The sequence below is a fragment of the Harpia harpyja genome, chromosome 1, assembly GCF_026419915.1.
Source record: "Harpia harpyja isolate bHarHar1 chromosome 1, bHarHar1 primary haplotype, whole genome shotgun sequence".
Taxonomy (NCBI): Eukaryota; Metazoa; Chordata; class Aves; order Accipitriformes; family Accipitridae; genus Harpia; species Harpia harpyja.
In genome coordinates, this window is record NC_068940.1 from 26,180,528 (window position 1) to 26,201,806 (window position 21,279).

Sequence of the window (21,279 nt, forward strand, 5' to 3'; positions counted from 1 at the left end):
TGAAAGGGTAGCTGCCAGTGGGTGTCTCCTTACTCTGCAATACTTTGGAAGATAGAACATCGGTCAAGAAATGGGAGAGCTGGGTTACGTGTCTGATGAGGAGTTTCAGACTGGAAGACCAGTCTGCTTCCCTGCAAAGGGCCCTAATCATAGAATCACACAATCATAGAATCATTTAGGTTGGAAAAGACCTTGAAGATCATCGACTCCAATCATAAACCTAACACTGCCAAGTCCCCCACTAAACCATGTCCCTAAGTGCCGTCGTAGTGTACTTTGAAGAGGGAAACAGGGTAAGAACAAAATAGTCTCCAAAAAATCTGTATAGAATAGAACAGAATCATTAAGTTTGGAAAAGACCTCTAAGATCATCAAGTCAAGTCATCAAACAGTGGGCTAGGCTACTACGGAGGCAGCTTTTATGCCCTCCAGCTGCTGATTTTTCCAGCCTCAGATGGCCAGGGCAGGCCCGATACCGCTGTTACAAGTTTGGACAAAGACGGGGGAATCAACTTTTGCTTCTTGTGTCAGATGCGGAAAAGACTCGGATGGACAAACTCTTAACTACTACAGATTTGTTTAACTATTTACCGTTACGGCTTCTTGAATCGCTTAAGTAGGCTCTTCTCAACACTAATTTTCTCTTCTGTTCCTATGGCGCATCTTCGAGCAGATGACGACGAGCTTGCTTATCGCGAGGCTAGAGACAGCCGACAAACCAGCCGGCCTCGAGGCAGCGCGCAGAAAATTCTGCCTTTAATCCTTCCCCGGGTAAACGGCAGAGGTAGAACGAAGACAAGTTACGTAGGGAAATTAAACCAAAAAAAGAGAGGCCACGGGCAGAAAGTAAGCCTTCCCGGCGCTGGACACAGCAGGAGGACAGCGGTGAAGGGAAGACGCAGCCCCCGGCCTCCTCCCGCGGCGGCGAAGCGGCGGGGTGACCCCCCCGGCCCTGCCTGAGGTGAAGTTCCCGCTCACCCGCCGCCTTCGGGAAAGCTGCCATCAGGCCAAGCGAGAGGTGGCAGCAGCGAGTCGCTCTGCGAGCGGCGGCGGCGGCCACCCCTCACCGCCAGCGAGCCGCCTCAGCCCGCCGGCAACCGACCGACGCCTTTCACGAAGCCCGCAGGCTGCGAAACCGCCCGCCTGCCATGATTTCTTCAGGCAGCTCCGCGGCCGTTCCCTAGCGGGAAACGCACCAGGTGAGGCGACCGGAGAAGGAGGACGGGCGCTCGAAGGCCGCGCTCGCACCCGCGCCTTTTCCTGAGGCGGGGGGGGGGGGGCGGCCGCCCGGTCGGCCGCCGCTGAGGGCCCCGCGGGGAGGTGTGTGGGGAGGTGGGCGGGAAGCGCCTGCTGGGAAGCGGCTGCCGTCCCCCCCTTCGCGGGGGTCCGGGCCCTGGGGGCAGGCAGGCGGGTGGTGGAGCGGGGGGGGCGTCGCCCCGCCGCCTCGGCCGGGTAAAGGGGCTTTTCCCGATCGCTGCGCTGGTAACTCGGCTGGCTGCGAGCGGGAATTAGCGGCAGTCCCCTCAGGCGACGGCAAGGAAAAGCGGGTGTTTTTCCCTCAGGTGCCGAAACTCCGCGCGGCGAGTTAGGAGGACCGATGGAATGGCAACTTTCAGGTGAGTGCTGGCAACTGCGTTTTACACAAGTTTCTCCGCAAAGGGTTAAGCATGCACGGGAGTCAACACGACTTCCATATTCCTTATCCTCGTTGCCGGCAAGAAGTCTTCCGAAGGGGCGGGAGGTTTTTCCACCCCGGCTTCCCGAGGCCGGGGAGGGAGAAGCGAGCAGGGGACGCGGCTCCCGCTTTCCCTCTTGCTTTTTACCGTTCGGGCTGGCAGACCTCAAGTTCCAGTCACCCGGCCCAAGGCGGCGGGAGCCGCTGTCACTGACGGGGGGGGGGGGGTGGTGGTGTGTGGAAGGGGCCAGTTCCCGCCGCCCCGTACACCAGAGACCCCATCCCCGGGAGCGGGGGGGGGGGCACACACCGGGCCGCGCCCCTCTGCGGCGAGGCCGCGGCTCCGTGCGGTGCGAGGCCGGGGGGAGCCGGCCCGGCCTGGCCCCGCCCGGCGCCGGTTGCTCGGCCGCGCTCCTGCCGGGGAGGGGACGGAGGGAGGGGCGGAGGCGGGCGGGGAGGCAGGGCGGGCGGGAAGGGAGGGAGGGAGGGAGCGGGGAGGCAGCGGCAGATGCTGCGGCGGCGGCGGCGGCTGTCTCTCCTTCGGCCACATCCCGCGGCCGGTGCGCCCGTCAGGCGCGCTGCGCTACGGCGGCGGCTGCCGCCGAGCAGCCTGCCCCAAGCCGCTGCCGCCGCCGCCGCAGCGGCCCCGCACCTCGCCCGAAGCGGCGGGGCGGTGGATGCGGAGCCCGCCTCGCCCCGGCGGTCGGCGGGCAGTTGTCCTGCGGAGGAGCCCCCCCTCGGAGCCGGAGCAGCGGGCTCGCACGGACGTGGGGAGACGCGGGCACACACGCCCGCCCCGCGGCGGGGGGGGGGGGCGGCAAGCCGAAGATGCTGCAGCTGGGCAAGGTCAGGACCTTGCGGTGAAGCCCGGGGCCGTCGCTCGCCCCCCCCCCCCCCCTTCAACCCTTGCCTAGCGGACTGAGGATTTGCTGTTGGGTTTTGGTATATGTTTGGGAGAAAGGAGGCTGAATCGGCGCCGATCGGTGAGTACGACAGGCGCCGTAATGGTGCCAGGTTATCCCCCCCCCCCCCTCCGCCCGCCACACACACACACACACCCCCTTCCCGCTTGCGTGATATTTCTTCTTGGTGCGGGCTCCTGCACCGCTCCCCTCGGCGAGGCAGCCGGGCTGGGCTGGGCTGCCGGGAGCTGGGGCTGTGCCTTCAGCGGAGAGGTAACAAAAAGTGCGTTATTTTCCCTTGTTTCTTCCTCCCGCGCCTCCCCCCCCCCCCCCCCTTATCTCTTTCCTCCCTTTCTTTCTACGTTAGTCGTGGCTTATGTAGGGCATCCGCGGCACCGTGTCTCCCGGCGACCTGCACTAATGTGCTCGTTACGGCAGCGAAGTCGTGGGCCGGGGAGGAGGAGGAAGAAAGAGGAGGAGGAGGAGGAAGAAAGAGGAGGAGGAGGAGAAAGAAGAAGGGGCCGGGGGAGCCGCGGGCGGGGGCAGCGCCCGGCCCTGCGCGATGGCCCGGGCCCTGGGGCGGCTCCGAGCGGCGGCTGCTGCCTCCGTGTGTGTGTGTGTCTGTCTGTGTGTGCGGCGGGGTGTGTGTGTGTGTTTCTTCCTTTGAAGCCACCGTCTGCGAAATCCTGCGCTCGAGGAGCGGGCGGGGGGGGCGAGCCGGGATGTGCACTGTGATGTTTCGTTGATCTATGTTTAATGGCTGAAAGGAAAGATGCTTTTCTTCCCTTTACCCTCACCTTACTCTTATTCTGGTGTGTAATGTGCTTGCATCGATCGGTCAAAGCGTAGCTTCAGCTGAATCCAGTCGCCACAGAGGAGGTGCAGCAGCACAGGCAGTACGTGTAATACACAAATTCATCTGGCCGGGGATCTTGGAGGAAAATAAAAAACCCCTGAAGAGGGATCGTTTTAGAAACCATGTTAAATTTCCCCTGCAAATGAAAGACTGGAATTCCATGAAAGACTGGAATACAGCATCTTGTGCAGAGGCATTTTCTTTCTCACACTTTAAGTGTTAGGGTGTGCTTTGTTCTGATTCAGGGTGTCGTGATTAACCCTACGCATTATAGTAAAATATCCAAAACTTGCAGAAAATATTTAGAAATGAATAAGCCCCTTTATTAAACACCCAGCTGTTAACTTTGTCGGCTGTAGTAACTGATACTCGTGCCCCTTAAGACACGTATGCCGTTTTATTGGCAATAACAAGATAAAGTAGAAACTTCACACTGCAGGTTTATTTTCACAGTCTGTATAGGTAGTCTGTATGTAAAGGGAAAACAGTGAATCGGCCCGAGCTGTGGTTTGGAGCAAACCTCTCCATAGGGTACGTCAAGGCTTAGGTACCTCAAGACAGCGAGAGGACTACCCAGAATTATATGGAGTTTATGTAAGTCTGTTGTGGGCTTTTGCAAAATCAAGAGAGGGAGAAATATCTTCGTCATCCTGTATTTAGGGGTGTATTCATCCTGTCTTAAAAAATGAACTGATAGTCTAACTCACGTAGGCTGGGTTGATATTTCTCAAACAGCCTAGTTAGTTGGTCAGTGTATAAATGACATGGCGTGAGGGAGTTAGGTGCAGGTCTCCAGGGAAAGCTGCTGCACATCCTACTTGTGGGTCTCTGAGACTCCAGCGGCTTTAGGGGTTCTGTGAGCCTATGTACCTTTACACAGGTTATCTGGGGAGGAGCCCCAACCCTAAACCCAAACCACCTAGGAAGACTGTGCTATATAAACAAAACTCGGACATTCTACGATGATCAAATAGCCTTGTAAGACTCATTGTGAGCCAAGTTGGTAAAGCTGTCTCTTTTCAGTCTGTGAGTGACTTGACCCTTTGGGAGCCTTGACTGGCTATCGGTCTGCATCCTGCAAAACTGCAGAGAACTTGCAATAGATCATCCTCATTAGTAAGAAGTTGATTAATGGCTCGGGACTGCGTTGAATGTTATTATGTTGAATGTTGTAGTACCGAAAGAGGAGATCGCATCTTGATCACGTTGTTCAGAGATGGTTTTTGCAGTCTGTTATGTAAGAGAGGCTTGAAAAAAAAAAAAAAGAGGAGCGGGCTGTGTTGTGTGTACGTACCAAAGGAAATACCCCTCAGAGCTGCTGGTAGCAAGCAAAGTATTTATTTCTGAATGTCAGTTGCATGACTTTTTGTGGATTGCAAGAAAGATGCTTTTGGGAGGGAACTCCAGCTACCGTGCTCGAGTTCTGTTTGTCAGGTACCTTAACGGACGTTAAAAGCAATAAATAGCTCATCAGTGACACAAGCTTGTGACTTTTGCTGTGTTTTTTTGAATAATGCTACTAAAATAATTTCATCCTCACATAATGAACTCTGGCAGACAGCTGCACAAAACAGAAATAGTAGCAACTAAAAAAAAAAAAGGTGTTTGCATAATTCTGTTTTGCATAATTTACCTTTGCTGATGGATGGTATCAATTTAATGGCTGTGGTTCGGTGTTAAGTATTTGTTTCTCAAGACACGTGTAAAATCAACTTATGCTACAAAGGAAGTGCCGCAGCAGCTTATTTTAAGGGTTTTAAGAAATGCATTTTTAGGTAGGGCTGTAAATGGAGCAGGTAACAGAATCAGCAGAACTCATGAGTATTAAATTTTGCACTAAATTTCAGATACATTTTCTATTTCATGGTTCAGTGTGATACGATTTTTAGAGCTTATCACTTGTGGAATTTCCAGGATATCTTTGTTAGGATTTCAAACATACATTTCAACAATTCCTAGAAGCAACTGTTTTCAGGAGTATCAGCAAGATAAGGAAAATACATTATTACAATACTCTTTACTTAAATAAGGACCTGTGGTTTTGATGCTTATTGATTGCACTTGTAAGTCATGAAGAGTTTGATATTTCAGGTTACAGCTGAGGTTTGACAAAAATGAAATTGATTGTTTCTCCCCTTTGAAGGTCTCAGTAAGATCTTATTACAGGATGAGTTTTGGATGCTTGTTTAACTGCACAATATTAAATTTAGTAGTCTAATTATTAATAACATACAAGTAAACAATAAACCTTAATGGAGGCAGCATTTTTAAATATGGTGCATTTATTTTTTAAATCACAGAATGACTCTCAAATAGGACTAAAACACATTTGCTTCTAAATAAGAGATTGATTTTTTTCCTGACAAAAGTCATTACACCTGCAAAACCATTATTTTTCTGACCTTTTTTTTCTTTTTTGGGGGGGGGGGGGGCACGATGGGAAAAGTTATTTCTCTTACGTCAGTAGGAAGTCTCCATGCAAGACAGGTATGCAGTCCTCTGCTCAGGCAGTGCAGAACCACATGACCCTTTGGCTAATGGCTCTTCTGTAGTTAGGCTCACTTGAAGAGAAGTCTGAATGCAGCATGACACGTTGAAACAATTTCTTCTATCCCCTTGGGATGTGCTAACTTGGTGTCATGAATGGGTTGTAAAAGCAGATTGCCTGACCAGATTCTCTGGCAGTATGCTGGACAAAATTTAAGTTCAATAAAATTGAAAAGGAAATATTGTATCTGTTTATATGTAAACTGATAGCCATGTTAATAGATAAATTTTTTTTCTTGTATTAGTTGCCAGTTTAGTGTAAAACTAAGAAACGGAGAAACATCTCATTATCTATGAGAGCAAGTATTTAATATTTGTTTAAATTGCTCTTGGCATGCTAACTTCTAGTGCATCCTACTGGCTCTTAATCTGCCTATTCTACTTTACAAAATTCAATTATACTCATAAGCAATAGCTTCAAGAGACATAAAGCATGGAAGAGCTTGTCCTTTTGGCCACTGCCTATTTTATTGACGTTTCTGGAAAAAAACCAGACTTCTAATGAAACTTTAAAACTTTGTACTTCTCAGACCTACCAAAAAGGTGGTAGCTTTTTTTAATTCATATATAAAATAACCATGATTGATGTTACATTTTATTGTGGTTTATTGCATTAGCCATAATAGTTCTACTGTAAAACAAACCATTATTTTCCATTTGTTTTCATTCATTTTGGAAATACGCAGACTCCACTTTGAGTAGTAACATCCAAAATCAAGAACATCTGAGAGCCAAAGGGGCTTTTCATAAAAGGTTCTCTAGGGGAAGATTTTGCATTTTTCCCCTGTTTCTTCTACATTCCCCCCTTGACCTGCCCCCCCCCCCCCCGCCTTCTTTCTCTTGCCAAGTTTGCAGTTGATTTCTTCAGCTCCCAAAAATCTTCACAGTACAGCAATTTCCTTTTGGTCAGGAAAATTACTTTCGGAAACTGACAGTAAAACTTAAATTTGTCTGTTTAGTGTAACGTAAACGTATTCTTTTTTCAGCCATAGGTACATTCTTCTGTCCTAACACAGTCAATCATTGTTCAATTAAGTAACACCAAAATATCCCTTTAAGGCTGGCTTTTTGAAGGGAGCCAAATGAAATTAGGCAGATAACGTAAACAGGGATTCGGATGGGGTTCTTAATTGTTTTAAACTCACTGGATGAGACTTAAGTCTTACATATTCATTTATATAGGATTAATTTCTTTTAAATTACGAAGATGTTTGAGGAATTAATTAGAAATAAGTTTCAGTGTGGTGGTAGAAAATTGCTGTACCTTTTAGCACCACTAGAATTATTAAACCTTGAAATTTGCATCCTGTAAAGTTATACGCCTTCCATCACAACCAGCAAGCGGTTTGGAAGGGTGACTAGCAAAGGTCTCGGAGGTAACTCAAGGCTCCCTTCATACAATGAATTTCAAGGAATGTATTGTATTTTAATTCCTGCTTCCCAAGAGAGTACTTCTACAATTTTTGAAGCTGGGTATCTGAAAAGTGAGAAAATATGCGCTAGATGTTGAAAACAGAACATGTGAACCTTGCAATTTTTGTTTATAGTTTTCCACCAAAATATTGAAACTCATGAGTGTGTGTATTTCTGGTGTGCTAGCTGATCTACAGGTGGGTTGTTTTATTTTTTTAAATATTTACATTATTTTAGATTTCTCTGTGTGAAGAGTCTGACTTCTCTGAAGATGACGTACACAATTATATGAATCAAGTCCTGCCATTCTGGTGTTTTCTGCTAATGTTGTACTTGGCTAGGTAGTAATCAGGTTCTTTGAAAGCAGGTTGTTGTTGTCCCAGTCAAATTTGCTTGTTTAAAAATAGTCATTCTTCTTGCCAAGAGGTTGACTGTTGCTTTACCTGTTTGGCATATGGGAAGGCAAAAGCCTTTCCACACTCATTTTTTTGGCATGGCATTGGATATAGAGGTTCACATTCAGTGAAAAGCAGAGTGAGAAGGCAGAAGGCTAGGTCAGAGAACGGGTTATCTGAGGAGACAACAGCTTAAAGGTTTTCAACAATGGAAATGGTTCAAGGTTAGACATGGAAAGCCCAATCCCTGGGCAAACCTTGTTGTTCTCTTGTATGCCAGAATTTTTAGAGAAATTGAGTTCTTTAAATAAGCAGATACCTGAAGGCATTCCTAACGCCATCTCTTTCTCACTTATATTTCTTACAACAACTCAACTTCAGGACAGCTTTTGAACATGCCTAATGGCATCATCTCATTTCTCAATGGCGTGATACCTCTGAGAGTGAGATTCTGTGAGATCTAGAAGCCGAATTCTCACGGAAAGTGGGAGTTGGGCTCCTAAACGGTGTAGATGCTAAATACAGAGTGGATAATCTAGTGAATTCTTACCAATCAAAATCTAGGTCAGTCTATGAGCATTTTGACAAATTTTAACAAAATAAGTGGTGATATTTGACACTTTCTGAACATTTCTGATGAAGTACCTGTATCCTTGGATCACCACATGATGGTAAGCTGAACCTTCAGTTCAGTGCCTAACCTCGTCTGACCTAGAGTGCTTAGAAATGCAGTGAATAGAACAAAAAAGCTTTGGGAATTTTAAAAAAGTTTGTGCTTTAATGAAGGAGGTTGACAGTAATTGATGAATCGCATAATTCCTTCTATTCTTACTGCAAACGGTTTTGAAGCTTGAGTTACAAGAATAATGTGACAATGTGACTTTATATGTGGATTTCCACTGCAGTGCTGATGTATGTCATCTGGTGGTACAGGGGAAAACTTGGAAGCATGATAGCACATCTCTTCTTTGTAACTGTCAATAATATAGAAGGCCTAATGCATTCTCAAAATTAGCATTACCATTAGAACAACAGAAGACAGCTGGCTTCTGTTTTGTTTATTTCTGTCATTGAACCACGTTCATAGCATTAATGCCCAACAGAAGGATTTTGAGTAACAGAGTTGGAAGTCCTGCTTAGAGATCACCAAGTTAATTCCCAAATGCTTCTCAGCTATGTCTACGTGATTTTCAGAAGGTAAAGTTTGTTTCGCTCTGGGAAAAATAGCATTTGTAATCTGGCACAGACCTCATTAAGGATTAACTACTACACATGCTTTTATTTTGCTGATGACATACAGCATCGTATGGTTGAATGTGTATCAGATTGCGCAACACCCTTTCCTCTTTTTCTCCTGTATAAATATGATGGTCCCTTAAAGATTTTATAGGTTCACAAGTACGTATTTCTGGTTGAAAGTGTTTCTGACAAGCTTGGCAGCTTATTGCACTTATTTTCCACTTCTGACTTCTATTGTCTTTACCAAGAACAAGTAAAGTATCGCACAAAACCTCAAGGGTGTTGGGGGACTCTGACTTTAATCTCTTCAAAGAAGGATGGATAGGTTGAGTTTAATTAGGAACATGCATGTCTAATCAAAGGGTAAATTTAGAATCACAAGTTTTAAGAACTGGTGTTAGAAACAGAGTCATGATACCGAGGAATCTTTTTCATATAAATGGGAGCATTGAACAGAAGCCGTAGTATATCTGAGAAGCCTAAGGCACTATTCTGTTAAGCAATTGTTTAATACTCTTAGGTAAATAGGTCTTTTTAATATGTGTCATTACATGTTTTTTTTCAATAAAAACACATTCCAAAGCATGCATTTCTGTTCAAATTAGGGAAGTTTGTTAGCCCCTGAGTGTTTCCACTGGGATCCTGCACACTTAATTCTCAATGCTGACTGTCACAACGAGCACTCAAAGGACGGATAATACTCCTCATTTCAGAAAGGAACAAACATTTTCTTGTATTCTGTGTCACCTTATGTAGCATAGGTCTGTGCAGCAGTTACTTGATGTGGGTGAAATGCAAAGATATGGTGTAAAAGTTAACCTTTACATCTCATCTTTGCCTTTTTGAGGTTGAGTTTTGATCAGTTGTCTTAAATGTTCCCTCTCTGTAAATACCTTTTAATGAAAAGTAGCCAAGATTAATCAGCTTTGTAATTCTTACTTTTCTATCTCTATAAGTCTAGGAGGTACAGTGCATGTATAGGTCTTGCTGTCTTTTTTTTTTTTTCCCCAGTCTGGTTGAAGAGGTGTGAATTTTTGGTGGTAAGTAATAAGTATTTCTTCTATTTCATGTGTATTAGTATAAAAAGACTTAAACCGAGAAGACACCTGGTTTTGAGTGGTAAAACCAAAATTCTAGGCGTTGATCATGTTTTATGGCTTCAATTTAGCTTAGAATGGCTAAAACTTTGCACAGTTAGATTAAGTAAAGCAATTTAGTTTGACTTCCAAAATAAGTTGTTTTTTTTTTTTTTTTATTTTAGCAAGTGCAACTTTAGTGTTTGAGGAATATGCTATACGTGATGCTTAATGCCAGCTAAGTGCCACATAGACTTGACCTACTTTTAGGACATCTTGAATTTTTGAGATCTGGCATCTCTGACCTCCAGAACATGCTGGTGTCATTTCATTGGAAAGCCTGCTGGGCAAAGTCACTTCAAAGAACCTGATCTTCCTGTTTGTGTGTGAAATCCTTAATATATATTTACTCGTACCAGAACTGGCTGGCGAGGGGGAGCAGGGGTTTCCTCTACGACATTGCTCAGCCCATCGGAGTACTCAGGCTGGCATCGCTGATGGATCACTCTGTCTGAGACTCTCAGCATGGTCTCCCCTCTAAAAATATCCAGCGAGGAGCTACTTGGCTTTTGATCAGTGGTGATGACAATATTTCAGGTCCCCAAATGACAGATTGCTGGTGATCTATTGACAGTACAGACTTGGAGCAACAATGTTTGTCAAGGAGCCAAAGACTCAGCAATATAAATTGCTTTAGCTTTTTTTTTTTTTTTTTTTTTACTGTGTATCTAGTGTCCAAAGCAGAGAGAGAGATCTGAGATGCTGTTAATAGCAAACCAAAAAAAGGCTAGGGGAGGAAGGTGGGGACAGGGAGACGGGCTGGAAGGCACAGTTGCTGTATTGTCAATGAATAGGAAAGATGCTAATTCAATCTTTTAACATAGGTAGTTGAGCCAGTCTGATGATTTCTAGCAAATACTTTTAGAAATACATTTTCAGGAGTGCTTTGTTTACAAAAGCATATCGGTTCTCACAGGACATCTTGCACAGATACAAGCAGCAAAACATGCATATGTTCTACTTCTATGCTATAAGCAGGTATAGAATTAGTTGCACCTGTGTCAAATGTTAAAATGCCTCTTTTGAGTGTGTGTTACATAACTTGCATATTAGCCTCAAAAGCAATGTAATTTTTTATTTTCCCCCAGGCAAAACTCAATTGTATTCTTGTTGAATTTGGTAACAGAAGTCCAACTGATTCAACAGGAGACCTGTGCTTTACAAGATGTACCTTAGTAAAAATATTTTTATCTCTTTATTCAAACTTCTTTCACTGGACTCTTCAATAATTCCACAATCTAATGTTTGTTATGACACAGTTGTGGTTTGTTGTTTTTTTTTTTTTTTTTTTTTTTTTAAGAAAATTGCAGGTATTACAGTGTTATTGTAAAACAGGCAGGATAAGTAATCTCAGTAGTAGTTTATAATTTTTATACTTTAGAACTCATAAGTTTTGCCATACCGGGTTAATTTATTATTTTCCAGATTTGATCAATATACGAGTTCCAGGTGACGGAAAAAATGGTGGAGGAGTGGGAAAGAGAAGGAAAAAATCAGAACGCTAGTTTGTTTAGCTACCTTATCTTAGAGACATATCCTTCCTGACTTGTAGAACAGTATAGTTCTGGAAGTATAAGGTTTGTTTACCTGATACTGTAGTATGCTTGTCAAGAAATGGTATTGCTTACTAGGAAGTTGTATAGACCTCTAAAACAAGTAACTAAGTTTATGGAAATATGTGTTCTTTGGAATGAAGCAATTATTTGTTCCCCTTCCGCTGTTTATAAATTCACTTACTCATAATATATTTAGCATGCCTCTGGTAAAATACCAGGACTGTAATAAAGAAGCAAGGACTCCTGATTTTTGAAGGGCTTAATATTCTCATCATAACATTTAAGTATCCATGTTTTTCAAATACTTTTCTAATAAATCTTTATTTAGATATGGTCTTTTGGTTCTACTTTGGATTTAATAACTACATAGTATTGGCAGGTGGCCAAAATTTAAGATATTTTGTCGCATGGTTTTATTTAGGAGTGTCTAATTTGTAGTGTTATGCAATATAGTCCTAGAGAGTGAGTGGTTGGTATGAAAAAGCTGAGTTGGCCAGGAAAAGAGTGATTGCTCTTGAGGTTACAAAATTAAAAGTATTTCCCTAACTGTTCTACCTGTTGATCCACTTTCTGAAATGCACTAGTCCTACACAGTGGACTATAAGGATCCAGGTGGATCCTTACTATATATAGTCTGTTGAACTGTTTCTCTCTAGAGAAGTAGGTGCCAGGTTTCCTCCCCTGCGCACATTCAAGGTAATATTAGCTTGTGCTCTTTTTGGTTCCACTCTTCTTTCATGCTTACCTACCTATCCAGCAAAACCATGTGCTGGTAAATGTATTGTACGCATTAGGGTGCTGTCACCCTACAAAGAAGCTATATTGGTGTTTACACTGAAAATAGGGTTAATGAGTTTGTTAGAGATTTTCATGATGTGATTCAGTCTTCAGGTCTGGAATAAGCTATCAGACTTCAGGTTCAACTTTTTCTATTCATCTGGGGATAGAAGTGCAAGCTTTGGATACTGAGAACACATTTAGAAATACCCATTCTTCTGTATGTTTGTTGAATGCACATATATTAATATGTGGGACATTGTCATTTGAATAAAAGTTGTAAAATAAAAGTGAGAGAGAATTTGAACTCTGTAAATTTCCGTTCTTAGGAAGTGTAGTAGCCACCTGAAACTCAGGTCAGATGAAGTTCTTTACTTTTTTAAAAACAAAAATATTTGTTAGAGTGAAACAACAAGGCTACAGTACTTAATAACAGTTATGGTAGAACTAAATCAAGTAGATGGTATAAGAGAGACAGACATACTTCAGGGTCTGTATCAAGGTGGTGGGACATACTTAAAGGTAGAAATGTCTACGCAGAAGCGTGGTAGGGGCTTTCAGTGGCTGCTCCCATTCAGAAGGGAAACAACCTCAGCAGTCAGTGGTAGATACAGCACCTTGGATTGCCTGTGTAATTCATCAAGCACCTTGCCTGTTGGAAGGGTATGAGTTGAGACCTATGTTTGATTTTGGATCAGCTAAAGGAGGCAACATCACTGCGATAAATCCTCTACTACTTCAACAGAGTTTGAGGATAGCTAAAATAATTTTTGTTTTGTATTCCATTCCCTTCAACGTGCAACTTATAGTAGTTTATGTGAAAGGGTTAGAGACTTGTGATTTATTTCACAATACCAGGTTTTAGATATAAAGTGTATTTCTGAAGCACAGCGATACATCTGCATTTCACAGGAACAGTTGGAGAAAGGAAGGCCAGCACAAAGCTTTTTCTTCTTTGCACATGAATCATTTTAGAGCTTCTTCAAAAAGGTGACTTACCCTGCTGAATGAATTTATAGAACATTGTGTAATGTTTCTGATGTTTCAATCTTCACCTTTTTCATATACGTGTAGAAGAGAAGAATAAAAAGGGACTTGCAATTTAAGGTCTGAGCATTTATACGTCCCAAACTTTTGGAGTTTGAAGATATATGCAGAGTTTTTAATAATACCTAAATATGAGATTCAAATATTACCCAAAACATAACAGACATATAAAGCAGTACTGCCTCGCTCTTAATTATTTCTGTCAGGCAGGCTTCCTCTTTTGTAAAGACTTTTTGTTCAGTTGTCTTGAAACAGTCATTAATGGCTTAAATAGAATATCATGGAAGTTTCTGTGTACTCCTGAATTCTGTTGTTGCCTATTTTTTTTTTAAATTACTTTTAAACATCTGGGATCTCTCCTGCTCTCTGACAGGATGTGAGTGCTATCATTTGTTAACAAGTGTGCATGCGTTACATATTTCATCCCTCTACAGTTCATGACACTATAGCTGAAATAATTTTATGGTGTAAAAAGGTGTTGTCAAGGGGCTGAAGCTGCTATCTCTAGGTGCTGGCTAGCTTGTGGTGGAAGCCCCAGGAAACTCCTTCAGTCATCCTGTTCGCAGGTCCTGTTTCAAACTTTCTTATTGTTCTACTCACATGAAACCAAACTTCTCAATGTTTGAAGTGGAAGTGTATATTCACTTCTTACTGATACTGAATTTCAGTAGGTTAATTTTGTTATGAAACTGGACCTCAGACCTAGGTTACCAGAGGACCTTGAAGCTAGGTGTAAACATCCCACTGTTTCCTACCTTGAAATATGGAGTGAGCTCAACGCCTCCAAGTTAATCCGTGACCTTTTACAAGCAATAACAAACACAAGAACCACAGTCAGGACTACACTTCAGCACTCTGCCTATGCGGAGTGGCGTATAACCAATTCCCTCCTGGGGCATGTTTAGAAAATCAGGTACTGTAGATTCATTAACTGTACCGTATATGAAAGACCATATGCAAGAATGCAGATGGAGTAACAGACTGTAATGTTAATTTATCAATCATCTAAGCAATCAAACATAGTGGTGGCTCTTTATTTTGTACTACATTGGTGTTTTGACAACTGAACTTAGATCACAACCCTGTTAAACCTGTGCTGTCCAAAACATACTCACAGATGGTTCTTGCGCTGAAAGGTTCAAAAACCTAGCTAACACAACTGCTGAAGGGAAAACAAGTCTAGAGAGGTTGAAAACAGGTCAGGTACAAGCATGAAAACAGGATCCTGGTTGCTTATGTGCTCTGTCTCCTAGCACATGTAGCCCTTTCTGTGTTGCTTAAGCAAATACTTGTGTCTTGTTATGCTGTTCTCAGTGCACGGGTGGCAAAAAACTAACTTTTGCTTGACTTCATACGACATTTTCCCAAGCAGGTAACAACATGTTTTATGTGATGCAAGAGGCTTTTTTCCAAAACAGAAAATGTCGTTACTGAGCTTTTGTCCCTTCTTTAAAAAAAATGAAAATAAGTAAAAAGGGAGTCATTTGGAGGGGGAAAAAGAAGGAGGGGGGGGAAGGTAAACTGTACTAGGTCCCTTCTCCATGAGAAGTTTAAAGAACAAAACCAGAACTTGCTTTTGCAAGAATAATGAAGCTGTACAAAAAGTATCAGCGAATACTCTGCTGCTGGTCCCTTACTACAGCATTAATACTACTGTATTAACACTGAGTATATAAGGAATGGTAGTAAACTAATTTGTGAGCAATAGTCTGTTGCTGTTGTTTCATCATGTACTAAGAGAGGGAAATAGACAGACAGCTTCTGTTCAAGCCTTGTTGTGGTACCAGTAATAATTTCTTTCCAATCCTTTACTTCTTTGTTTCAAGCAAAAAGAAGCAGACTCAGTTAGAGCAGGAAGATGAGGGACAAATGTTTGAAATTCCTGTATCCGTAGGTTGTCTTCTTCAAATAGGGGTCAAGTTGATGTTGAAGTAATTAAAGATGCTTTCAGCGAAATAATTAGCATAGGTAAGCCCTAGAATATTTGGACAATCTCTCAGCAATTTTCTCTCGCTTTCAAAAAACGTTAAATACTCGTCTACTTTTTGCTTGTCTTAAAAATATCTCAGAGCTTGTAAGATGATTTCTCAAAAGCGGTCTTTTCGGACATCGTTTTTCTTGACATTCATTTTGTAAGGAGAAAGTAACAAACAAACAAAACACAAAAGAAACAAAAAGGAAGCAAAAGGGGAAGGGGCCAAGGTGGCTGAGCACCCTAGGCTTTGACTCAGTGGATCAGAAAGTCACCATAGCCTTTTCTTTCCACTTTGTATATCAGGCAGAAGTTGCCTTTATCACTTGGTGTGTTTAAAATGAAGTAAAATAACTCAAAAATACAGGTAATGACTTTGGTGGCGAGAATGTATAATGATGATTTTGGCCATGTTATGGATTGTATTTATTGTTTTGGAATAATTTACAGGTAGTAATATAATGCACAATCAAAAATACATTTAATGCAATATTAATTTGAAAAATAAAATTTGTTAAACTTAAAAAATTCCATGAAACATTAATTGTAGCTTTTGTAGCTGCTGCTATTTCAGTTAAAATAATAATTAAAAAAAAGGTTTGCTGAGCAAAATTAATTTAATTTATTGGAAAAATCTAATTTTCACAACTCTGATCCATTTATATGCTTGTAGTCAGCCTTGATATTATGATCTGTTGAAATGTACAGTGAATTTTAGAACATCTGCCCTCTAATTATTCTAAATATCACTATCCTAACTGCATGTCCATAAGGCGATTACTCCTTATGTTTTTATACTTTTCCATTCTAGGAGCTGCTCAAAGCATGTCTTTGTTTTTCTTATCCATTGTTCCTCTAGGTTGTCAGATTACAATCAGCAAGACTTGTGGAGTTAACAAACCACTTACACCTCAGAAGGGTAAATACAACGTGAATGACAATGGTATTTCCTACAGATATAATCTGAAGAGAAATTTCAGTTTAAAAACCATAGTTTCTAAGAGATAAGTTTGTTTACCGGTATGTGTGGATATAGCAGAGTACATTATCTCCTTTATCTGTGGTAGAGAGAATTTTTTTTTTGTGCTCAGAGGATGGTTGGATTTTGAATCTTTGTTTATTTTCTGTTTTTTTGCTGCTTCTTCCAATAGACTGTTCCACAGCTGAGCACTCTTCCCTGACATCACTCAGTCTCCTGCTCTCATGAGCTTTGCTCTAGGCTTCATTACGTGTTTTTTCAGCCACTAGCTGACTTGTTTTGGATACTGCTTTTTGCTGAGTTAGGGCACAGGCTGTTGTTAGTGACAGAACCAGAGCTCACTCCTCATGACCGTGGTAACATGAAATTCTGTGGCATCTCATTATCGGCCTGTGACTATCAAGCTGTCTCAGGATGGTTGCAGCAGGGCTTTTCCTTTTATTTTGGTGTGGACCCCATTACAGATACAAGACTGTATCTGATGAAATGCTAATAAACAGCTGACTTGGGGGTCAGAATTAGCTTGTAGGCAACGGTACATTTGCTCGCTGAAGAGTGGAGGAGTTTGTACTGATCCACTCGATCATGGCATCTGCCCATCACCCACATTAAAAATTCTACTTTGTACTAGTTGTAGGAGATTTAAAGTCTCTAATAATTATCTTTGAAAGGTCATGGCGATCAGGGGAGTTTCCTGAGGACTGGAAGAAAGCGAACATCATTCCTGCCTTCAAGAAGGATGATCTGGGGAATTACACGCCAGTCAGCCTCACCTCAGCCCCTGGGAAGGTGACGGAGCAAATCCTCCTGGAAATAATTTCCAAACACACGAAGGAGAAGAAGGTGATTGGGAGTAGTCAGCATTGATTTATGAAGGAGAAGACATGCTTTACCGGCCTGATAGCCTTCTACGAGGAGATGACTATGGTGGGTGAAGGGGGAGCAGTGAGTGTCATTTATTACGACTTCATGGGAGACTTTTGACAGTCTCCCATAACATACTCATAGACAAGCTCTTGAAGTATGGATTAGATAAATGGACAGTGACATAGACTGAAAAGTGGCTGAACTGCTGGGCTCCAAGGGTTGTCATCGGCAGCATGAAGTCCAGCTGGAGGCCAGGCACTAACGGTGTACCTCGGGGTCAATACTGTGTCCTATATTGTTTAGCGTCTTTGTTCGCGATCTGAGTGGTGGGACAGAGTTACACTTGGCAAGTTTGCAGATGATACAAAACTCGGAGGAGTGGATGATACGCCAGAGGATTGTGCTGCCGTTCAGAGACATGTTAATAGGTTGGAGAAACGAGCTGACAGGAACCTTGTGAAATGGAACGAGGGCAAAATGCCAGGTTCTGCACCTGGGTTGGAATAACCTCTTGCACCAGTACATGGTGGGGACAGCTGGCTGGAAAGGAACTTTGCAGAGAAGGATCTGGGATTCTCGGTGGAGGAGTGGAACATGAGCCAGCAGTGTGCTCTCATGGCAGAGCGGACCCAACAGCTTCCTGGGCTGCCTTAGGAGAAGCATCACCATGAAGTGGAGGGAGTGACTTTTCCCTTCTAGGCAGCACTGACGAGGCCACATCTGGAGAGCTGTGCACAGTTCTGCTGCATTTCTAGACCATTCACAGCTGTTCTTTGGCTTCTGCTTTGGCATCTGCATTGTCTCAAAGAAATTCAGATATTATTGGGCTTTAGTATCAGTTCAACTGTTACTTAACATCGAATGAGGAGCAAGGCTTTAAGCTAGGAATGGAAGCTGTTTGGGACCAGGGCCTGATGTGTCCCCACTGACACTTGCTTTTGACTCAGTAGGCAACTGGTTTCTCTGCAAATGGTAGTCTGTGTGCAGTCTTCAGATTGAGCATTGGATGCGCTGATCATCCCAAGGATGTGTGTGCAGAAGTTTCTTGGCAGGCAGATGGCAAATGAATGTTCTGATGCTGCCTGAAAACATAGACATAACGACATAAAGGAGCTCAAAGCTTTGCACGGTTTCAAGTAGGGCCGGTACACCTGCAGTCAGGGTGTCTGTGTAGCACCATTCAGCCTTGCCTGACACCAACTCTTCTACGCTCAAGAGCTAGTCTCCTGAAATTCAGAATTCACAGTAGCTAGAGCTGGATCCCTGAGGAGCCATCGTCAGGATATTTCAAGAGTCTCACTACAGTTTTCTCTGAAGCAGACGCTGTATGATTTTGTTAGCAATTGGTCTTTCTTTCATTTCACCAGTCACTGATACGGCAGTCTACTTTGAATAAAGTGATGTGTATGTCTCAAATTACTCTGATACTGGAACTGAAGAAGTATATGTAGTGTGCTCCCTTTTTTCTATTGCTCCTGGGATACCCTGGACACCCTGATCCATGGCTTTTTATGTATTTGCTTTCTCAACAATACAAGGAGAGATGTTTGCTGCAGAAGACCAGTAGTCTCTGAGTTGGAAAGCTGTGGATGAATGGCTTGCAATTTCAAACTGTCCTAAAAATAAACACTTCATGGGTGGAATTTACATTTCTGTGGTATCATTGATGATAGGAAACGCCTCTTTAATATTCAGATTGTAGAATGTTTTTTAATTTTTTTTCTTTAAGAATGAAGCCTCTAAAATGAACTATTGTTTTCTTCTTTGTTTTGAGGAAGTTGCTTAAATCTGCACAACTGCTTGGAACACCCTGTATTTTCAGACTTACGGGGTGATGACAGCAGAAAATTAATGCTTAATATTTGAGCACTTTTGTCTTGGACCTGGAGAGCATGATCTACTGAGATCTGAACAGGTGGTTCCTCATTACATACTATAGGAAGTTGCATCCTAATACCAACTTGATCCAAAAGTCAGAAGGCAGTTTTGTAATAGAAGGTCCTTTTCCCTCCATATTTCGTATGGACAGGGTTTGATGGGAAGGGAGAAGTGGCTGGGCAAATGGTGGCAAATTGGATGATTAATACTGCTTTTATTCAGAGAACATGAATAAGATTTAAATGCCACTTCTTTATAATAAAAAAATCCATGTGACACTAAAGGTTTGGAATATCGTTTTACAGTGTTGCATAGATGGGTGATCTATTATTTTGCTAGCTGTCTTTGGGTTTGGTTTATTTTCTCGAAAACTAAGTGAAACATTAAATTTTATAAGGCTCCAGAGTTATGTGGTGGAAACTAGATTTCCCCGTCTTTTAACAGGGGAGTATTAATTGTGATGTGTGTTTCTAGTTTTTTGCTCCTACAGACCCAGAAGTCCTGGGCTACTTGAATGAGATGAGCAATCTGATCACACAGAATGAAACCAGTATTGATCCTCTAATGTATTGGTTTCGCATTCTCGTGTAAACCTTTTTGTACTGGCCTGCACTGGTTACAGGCTTGAGTTCTGGATTGTAAGCTCTCCCAAATTTTATGACAATTATAATTACCTATCTTATGAGTTGTTTCTCTGTGGTAGCAAAACCTCTAGAGGGTGCCAAAAACTGGTTTTGGTTAAAAAAGCTGTTAGGTCCAGTACTACTAATGCCTGCAGTGCAGAAGTGCAAAGTTCAGTTCCTGAAAGCTCTTCCTGCTCTCAGTAATTCAGGTGCCTTAAAAATGCCTTCTTTAATTTTGGTTCTGAAGTCTTTCTACTCTGTTATGATAGTCTTTTTTTGTAGTTTTTTTTTATACTAGGCACTAACTGTATGATTGACAGGACTGGTTTTGGATTTTTTTTTTTTTAAAAACATACTTAATCTTTATTCATAATTTCTCCAAACGGGAAGAATACATAAAGTTTCTAATGTCACACAGAGCATACACTGAGCTAAATATTGTTTCTTTGACCAAGGCTTCCTGTAACAGCAGAGTCTAGATATCAACAAACTATAGATTTTCCCATTCCTTTGTAACTTTTTAATTTTGACCATCGTTGTGCCCTTCACTGTTGCCAGGTTTTCAAAAGCCCCAGATAGCTTTGTTTAAAAGAAAAAAAAAAAAGGGAGGGAGGGAGGCAGGGGAGGTGTTCAATAGTGGAGACAGGTACAGGGTAGAAGCTCCAGGAACAGGTTCTCTAAATAGTTACTCCTAATTGACTTGCTGACATGTAACCACATTTTCAGAGAAACTAGACCAGATTTTTTTAAGAAACACTGTTTAATAGCAGTTAAACATGTACAGCATGACAAAATATTGCCAGCTGGACTATATATATATATATGTAAAAATATATATATACAAAGCAGTGTCACTGCCAATCAGCTGCAGCTAGTGGTGAAGAGGACACTATCAGAAGCAGCAGGCTAGTAATTGCTCCTTCTGCACTTTGTCAGAGACATGAAATTTGCTTTGTTTCTTGTCTCTCTCTGTACAGGTGTGCCAAAAATACGTGGATATGTTCACGTATTTTAGTTCAAAATATTCCTAGGGATTATTCTCAGCTGCAGCCTTGCGTACAACCTCAACAGTCTTGAAGTGGTTGTAGACAGTAACGATGTGTATCTTTAAAAATAAGATGGTATATCAAAGTTGGAGTCATTAACACAGATTAAAAATTGGGGAAGAAGGTTCTTAGGGGTTTTGTAGGTATCTGGAAGCTTCTGCTATAAGATACGATTGATTGGGGTTTTGTATATGACATAGGACTGTTTCCCCCACCCTTCAAGATATGAGAAGTATTTGTATTCTGGTCAACACAATCAAATCTTGCTCATATTTAATCTCAAAATTCTGTTGACATCAGTGGCACTATTTACATGAGTGAAACCAATGGGATTTGTCCCAAATTATATAATCTCCTAATGAATTTGATAA

The 21,279-nt window shown here is 42.4% G+C and overlaps 1 protein-coding gene across 6 annotated transcripts in view; it reads left to right on the top strand.

Moving 5' to 3' along the window:
- Positions 1 to 1,080: 1,080 nt before the first annotated feature.
- Positions 1,081 to 21,279, top strand: part of CTNND2 (catenin delta 2) — a 702,624-nt gene continuing 682,425 nt past the window's right edge. For 3 of the 6 annotated variants that reach the window (XM_052781641.1, XM_052781649.1, XM_052781663.1), the window contains exon 1: positions 2,183 to 2,658. In XM_052781641.1, the coding sequence (XP_052637601.1) occupies positions 2,622 to 2,658 (37 nt within the window). In that variant the 5' untranslated portion in view covers positions 2,183 to 2,621. Of the gene's footprint in view, positions 1,200 to 1,562; positions 1,617 to 2,180; positions 2,659 to 21,279 lie in introns of those variants that run through there. The other 3 variants (XM_052781625.1, XM_052781615.1, XM_052781635.1) reach the window with 3 other exon arrangements.